Source organism: Anas acuta, chromosome 16, assembly GCF_963932015.1.
Source record: "Anas acuta chromosome 16, bAnaAcu1.1, whole genome shotgun sequence".
NCBI lineage: Eukaryota > Metazoa > Chordata > Aves > Anseriformes > Anatidae > Anas > Anas acuta.
The window spans coordinates 13,173,836-13,181,037 of record NC_088994.1 but is presented as its reverse complement, the minus strand read 5'-3'; the positions used below and the strand labels follow the sequence as shown (position 1 = coordinate 13,181,037).

Genomic DNA, 7,202 nt, shown 5'->3' with positions numbered 1-7,202 from the left:
ACGCTGTTGGCGCAGGGGGCGCCGTTGGCGTATCCCGGAAGCGGGCGGGGGGATGAGTGTGCGGTTCTGAGGGAGGCGGCGGCCATGAGCTACGACCGGGCCATCACCGTCTTCTCCCCGGACGGGCACCTCTTCCAGGTGGAGTACGCCCAGGAGGCGGTGAAGAAGGGCTCCACGGCGGTGAGTGAGGGCCGAGAGGCGGCGGGGGAGGCTCCCGAAGCCCGGCTGGCTGAGGGGAGGCCTGGGCCTGAGGGAGAGGCCGGGAGCGTGAGGAGGGGGCGGGCGGGGAAAGGGGCCTGGAAAGGGGCTCCCGGGGGCACGGAGCGGCTGGGGAAGGGCATGGAAAGGCTTCGAGCTCCGGCCCCTGCCACAGGTAAGGAAGCTGCCCCTTAGGTCGGGTTGCTCAGGGCCTCGTCCGGCCTGGCCATGAGCACCGCCGGGGTTGGGGCGCCCGCAGCCAGGGGCTGGGCTCTTCTCACAGGGAGCCGGGGGTAAGAGCAGGGGGAACGGCCTCAGGTTGTGCCAGGGGAGGTTCAGGGTGGAAATAAGGAGATATTTCTTCTCAGAAGGAGCAGCCGGGTGTTGGGACGGGTTGCCCAGGGAGGTGGCGGAGTCCCCGTCGCTGGGGGTGTTCAAGGAGTGGTTGGATGTGGTGCTTGGGGACGTGGTTTAGGGGGTGACATTGCTGGTAGGGGGCTTCACAGCTCAACAGGGTTTCGGAGCTGTGTAAAAGTGCTGCTTCTTTCCTCCAGGAGGGGCTCTGCGCTGTGTGCAGGGCTTTGCCTCAGTTTCACACTTGTTGGAGGGGGCACGGTGGGGTTTTTGTTCGCTGAGGTGGGTGTCCTGGGGTGGTGGGAGTGATACGGCAGCTGTGGGCTGGCCGCTCAGGGAGGCTGAGTTAGCAGAGCAGCCTCATACCTGCCTCAGGGAGCAAGACCTTCATACCTGCAAGACTGGCAGAGCTACAGGAGATAATGATCCTCGACTTTGTAATTTTGCACGTGGTCAAAATGGTAACGTTTTATCCTAGTGAAATGTACAGATTCCCAGCAGATTGGGAAACATCAATACAGGCACATAGGCACGACTTTCTGGCTGCCAGTTTCAGTCTTCCAGTTGCCCCAGACTTTTGCTCAATTAAGAGTTTTACCATTGGGGAAAAACAAGACAAAACTATTAATTCCCAAATAACAAAACGCCAGGAAGAGAACTTACTGCTTTTGGGATGGGTGTAATTCACAGCATGACTGGAAGGTCTCTGAGGACTGCAGAGCTTCTGGGCAGCCCGTGCAGGTCAGAGCCCCCTCACCCTACAGCACGGATGTGCTTCCTGGTTTTTGGAAACAACTTGCTGTGCCCCAGTTTGTGCCCGTGGCTTTTTGTCCTGGCACTGGGCACCATTCCCTCCCCCCCCCCCCGCCCCCCCAGAAATTTTTTCCCCAGAAAAACCTTGTAAAAGTGGAGTTAACACCTAATGTAATCTACCTCTGTCTTGCCTCTTGTCGGGTAGTTGGTTGAGTTTAATGTTTTAGAAACATCTGTAACATAACTGGGGACACTCATAAGAAATGACTGGTTCCTGTCACCCTGTGAAAAGCAGTGGAAAGAAAAGTATGAAAGGTTGACTTTTTTTCCCTTCCATAATGCTGGAAAACACACACTTGAAGTATGCATTTGTACAGTAAAGAAGCAGCCCATTGACGGGCTGCTTGTACGTTTTGTTTGCTCTAGTCTCAAGTGGCTTTAGTTGTGACTCGAGCAGTATCAGCGGACCAGTCACAGTGGCAGTTTGATTGTTGATCCTGCCTCTGGCTGCAGAAATCAGTCAGATTTCCCCTGGTGTCAGGGAAAATGGTCAGTGGGAGGAGAGGGAATCTCTCAGGAGCTGCACGGATTTAAATTGGTGAAAGCTGATTGTGAAACTCAGAAACCTAATGCAATTTTGGTTACATCAGTTCTTTTCCAGCTTGTAGCATTAGGAAAAAAAATACTGGCTTCAAGTTGAAATCATGCTTATAATGTGTTTTTGTGTGATTTTCCCCCCCCCCCCCCCTCCCCTAATACTCATTTCAGTAAAGTCTGCAAGTATGAGGTCCTTCAGGCCTAGCTTAACTTTATTTTTTTCTCTTTTACTGCATTGAAGGTTGGAGTCAGAGGGAAGGATATTGTTGTTCTAGGAGTGGAAAAGAAGTCTGTGGCAAAACTTCAGGATGAAAGGACTGTGCGGAAGATCTGTGCTCTCGATGACAATGTCTGCATGGCTTTTGCAGGTGTGTGAACTCCTGGGGTTTTGGTTTAGGCACAGCAGTTATGGGAACACCTTCTGTAGGTTTATGGTTCTGAGGACGTAACAGTGTAACTGGCTGGCTGTGTTACAGGAGGTGTAAGAACCATTCATCAGTTATGGGGACTTTTTTTTTCCACAAGCATTAAGCCAAAAAAGCTGAATTGCATAAAACAAAGAGTAGTCTTTCATCTTCAACTTCAGAAGATTCCTTCTAAATGAACATTTATGTTTGAAGCATAAATAGTTTAGTTCCACAATCTTTCTGTTCCAAGTGACTCAATTCCATTGATCAGAGCTTAAACAGGAGGCATGAAAGTTTAAAACCAACGTAATTGGAGAGAAAATGTATTTCAGAAAGTTTCTCTCATCCTCAAGTAATTCAGAATCTTTCAGTCAGTATTAATAATGCTTTAAGGGGAGATTTAACAGGCAAAAGTAGTGTTTTTTAGATGTAGCATGCAGGAGTGATAGGCTTGGCCAACTTCTGCTGCTTTGCTTCCTTAGCTCAGGATCCTCACGTGTGCAGGTGGGGTCACAAGCTGGAGTTGTGTAGTCGAAACAAGTCGCAAAACTTGTGAGAGTGGCATATTGCATAAGAAATAGAACCAAAGCCATGTGAGAATTGAAATTGCTTTGATACTTTGCTGTTAGATGGAGTGCTTTCAGCGTGTCAGTAGAGGTCTGATTGCCTGGCTCAAAATTGCACGTTACTTAACTCACAAACGTGAAAGCTGTAAACAAAAATGGTGCAATTTTGCTGCATTAAGTTCCTATTATTGTCTCTTAAATGCTGTCCTTGCTCAGCAAACCTAAGAAATGATGAGCCCTTGTTTGCTTTTTTCCCACTGCTGTTGACATTGTCCTCGTCAGCCTTTTAGGGCGAGTGTAGTTGTTTTGTGTGTGCGAGTGGTACGGAGCCTGTGTCTGAGCATAGCAAATGCGCTGTCGTTGCAGGGCTCACAGCTGATGCCAGAATAGTTATAAACAGAGCTCGCGTGGAGTGTCAGAGCCACCGGCTGACCGTGGAGGATCCTGTCACCGTGGAGTACATCACACGCTACATCGCCAGCCTGAAGCAGGTAAGTTGTACTGCGTGGAGATGTTGAAAATATGTCCTGGTGAGCAGCGCCTGATTGCGTGAGTAGAAGGTCTCTGCTGGCCATGTTCTGCTTAGCTGGTAAAAAGCAGTGCAACAAAGCACATTGTGGTGGCTTTCTGGAAACAGAAATGTTGTAATGGGATCGATCACTAGTTTTCTTCCAAAGATGAAATGAATTGGTATTTGTAATGGCTGCGTGAGCACATTTGTGATGTTATCGGGAACACTTTGCTAATCTGCAGCTTCAGTGCACTCTCAGGGTGCCAGCGCTGTGTTACCGCCAAAACATCCTCATGGCTCCTGCTGTAGTTTTCCTTCCACTGAGACATTGCAGGGAGTGATAAGAGGGGAGCAAAGCAGTGCAGCACTTAACATATTCTTATGTTTTATATTTATGAATTTTAAGCAAACTAGTGTCACAATATGCCCAACCACATTCTATGATTTAAAGTTATTTTCTAGTGTATTACAATAATTTTCAGCACTACTTGGGATCAGCAAAAATCTAATTTACACAGATATGTTAGTATAGTGATAGTGTAAATCTTGTAATAATTACCTGTCTGCCAGAGCAGAATACCACTTTCCAAAATGTCAGTGTTCCTTCACAGTAATTCCACACTTGTCTTTCATTCTGGTACACTGTCACTGCCATAATGCTGCCAGCCTGGGGCCTCCTTGCCTGGGGGCACTCCTGGTGCCTGATGTGGCAACTACTTTGCTAAACCAGTAAAAGGGCTTTAACACCGGTTTTCCTGCAGCCAGCTATCATCAGAGATGATTCCATGCTTTGTAACTCACAGAATTGTTGCAAATTGTTAGTGAAAAACTGGCTTTGTGTTCAGTTGTCATCCTCCTTCTTGGCTTCCTGAGCATGTTGTCAACGCACGGTGTTACTAGATCTGTCTGTCTCGCAGCAGCTGCCAGGAGAGATTCTTCCTGATAGCTGTAATCATGCAGAAAACCTGAACAGATGTTAGGAGAAAGGATTGAGCAGTTACTTGCTCACTTTGCTTGTGGCATTCTGTAGGATATGGAATCCTGATTTTAATAGGTAGATTGTTAAGCCAGCCTCCTAAAATACTTCTGATGCCTTTTCTGGTTGTAACATCTACAGACTCTGCTTTTTACTTCAAAAATGCTTAGAACTGCTTACGAAATCAAATCTCTTCTTTCTGATTAGAGGTACACTCAGAGCAACGGTCGCAGACCTTTTGGTATCTCTGCTCTGATTGTGGGATTTGACTTTGATGGAACCCCCCGGCTGTACCAGACTGATCCCTCTGGCACATACCATGCTTGGAAGGTGAGTTGATTCCATCTCTTACGGAGAAATAATTAAATATTCAGGGAGTTAATGCCTCCTTTAAAGAGGGACTGACGTAGAAAGGAGATCTGACTGACCAGATGGTGCTGGCTCACAGCAGCAGAGATCCATAATGATCATATTGACTGGGAATGGCAGTCTGCAGCTCAGCTCTACTTGGGACATCTGTGTTTCTTGTTTACCAAACCCATACCTGTGCCTGGCTACTGTCTTTGAGTGATGTGGGGGAAGAAACGTGTTCAGTCTCCTGAAAAACACATGGTGACCACAAAAGGGTTTTGGATTGTGTAATTGCACAATTCCTATTTCTTGCTTACTGTATGAATTAGGTCTTTTTCCCCTAAACTTCTGTGCTATTTTTTTCTTCCCCTCACTGTTTCCAGGCTAATGCCATTGGCAGAGGAGCTAAGTCTGTACGTGAATTCCTGGAGAAAAACTATACTGATGAAGCCATTGAAACAGATGATCTAACCATTAAACTTGTTATCAAGGCTCTTCTTGAGGTGAGTCAGCTTCAGAATGCTTGTGTGACTCCTCACTCTATGTCTGGATTAACTCCTCAAATGTTAGAACACCAAATCTTCATACAGTAGTATAAATACCCATGAAAACTGTCCTAATTGTAGACTATAAATATACGTACTGCCAGGTTAAATTCAGGGTGCTTCAGGTAACGATTCCTGTAGTTTACATGGAAGAAGTTGCTTGCAGTTGTCCAGGGAAGAAAACAGATTTGAGTTCTGGCAACTAAAATAAATGAACTAAAGGTACTGCATATAAAGCCTAGTGCACATCTGGCTTTTGTGTTAAAACTTAAGATGTAGCAAACTTAAACCCAAAGTCAGATTGTGGAATTGTGGTGTTCTTCAGCACCACCGAGCGCACTGAGGCCAGCAGGAGGGCCCCTTTTTTTGGGGGGTGGGGTTTACACTACAGGCTAGGGATCTTAGAGCTAAATAGTGAGGTACTTTCCCCCCTCTGAAAGGGGGTTGTTAGTTAATCTAACAGATGTGCTCCTAATACCTGCCCCCAACTGTTGTTAAGGTTGTGCAGTCTGGTGGGAAGAACATCGAGCTGGCTGTGATGAGACGAGATCAGCCGCTGAAGGTAAAAGCTTTGTTTTGCTTTTCTCCCCCTGTAGCCTGTTTCTCTGATAGCGTTGCTGTAGAGCCACCACAAGTTTTAGTCCTTAATCTCACAGTCTGCACTGGCAAATATTTCTATTTCATGTCAGTGGCCAAGGAATGTTGTTGTGTCTGCACAATGTACCTGTGTCTCTATAAACAGCAGTTAACTTTCTTTCCATGTCGGAGTTAGAATCACTTAAATAAAAGCCTCTGAGATGTATTAGTATCTTAAGGGTCACTTTTTTCTTTTAAGATTCTAAGCCCTGAAGAAATTGAGAAGTATGTTGCTGAGATTGAAAAAGAAAAGGAAGAAAATGAAAAGAAAAAACAGAAGAAAACATCATGATGAACAAAACTCAACTGCTTAGCTGCTTTTTAATTCAAGCAATGGGTTACTCTGTATAGACATCATGTAGGCATTCCATTATTGATACTGTGCCCCTCTTGAGACCTACAATAAACCTACTGATTTTTTTTAAGCTCTTATTTTAAAAAAATCCGTCTGTTCCTTATATTAATTACCAAGGATCAATTGGCTACAGAACAGCAGTAGCCACCCATTAAAGGAGGAAGACTTTGTTTACAGTTTTCTTCTAACACCTCACTTAATGTGAGAGTCATTAAACAGGCTCAGTTTGTTTTTTTTTTTAGTGGTTGTCTCAAGCGTGCACTGGCCTTAATAGAACTAGTATGGAACTGTGCTTCCCCCCAGCATTTTCACATTTGGAGGGGTAGAGCCCAAACATGAAGCTTCTGAACAACTTGCACTAGGTGCTTGACTTACACTAAAGACTTCAAGGTGCAGTGTTTTGAGGAAAGCAGCATGGGCCCTGGCTTTTCTGAAAGCATGTCATAACAGAGGAGTGCATGACTTGCTACTTGCATAGACTTTGCATGATTCATCGGGTTTAGAATAAAGTGTTGGTGTTGTGATTGCCCACTAGGGGATTTGTAGACCAGTAGCTTCCTAATGCTAAAAATAACTCCAGAAATGTTACATGCAACAGCTGAACGATAAAGCTCTACTCCAGTTTATCCTTTTGTATTTACCCTCATCCTGCTCCTTCCACACACCTTACCCCCGGGACAGATCTTGCTGTTTCTGGTCCAGCCTCTACACAATTAAAGCAGCTTCCTCTGCCACTTCTTTGCCTTTCAGCAGAGGTAGATCAGTCACTCCCCTGTAAGTGGTTAACACAGGCCTACCTCTGCACCACTGTGTGAGAAAGTCGCATTGCACTTGAGACAGGATCTGCTCTGTGCAGTCCCTATTCTATTCACTGACTAGTAACCAGTGTGTGTAACAAAACTGTAACAATACATTTAAAAGTGGCAGGTAACAAAAAAAAAAAAAAATAGCCT

At 45.8% G+C, this 7,202-nt stretch overlaps 1 protein-coding gene across 1 annotated transcript; it reads left to right on the top strand.

Moving 5' to 3' along the window:
- The first annotated feature begins 5 nt into the window (after positions 1–5).
- PSMA7 (proteasome 20S subunit alpha 7) lies at positions 6–6,319 on the top strand. The gene is made up of 7 exons (XM_068700734.1): positions 6–180; positions 2,144–2,270; positions 3,242–3,366; positions 4,570–4,692; positions 5,097–5,216; positions 5,758–5,820; positions 6,094–6,319. Exons 1-7 carry the CDS (start codon positions 85–87, stop codon positions 6,184–6,186), a joined length of 747 nt encoding a protein of 248 aa, XP_068556835.1. The 5' UTR covers positions 6–84; the 3' UTR covers positions 6,187–6,319.
- The last annotated feature ends 883 nt before the right edge of the window (positions 6,320–7,202 follow it).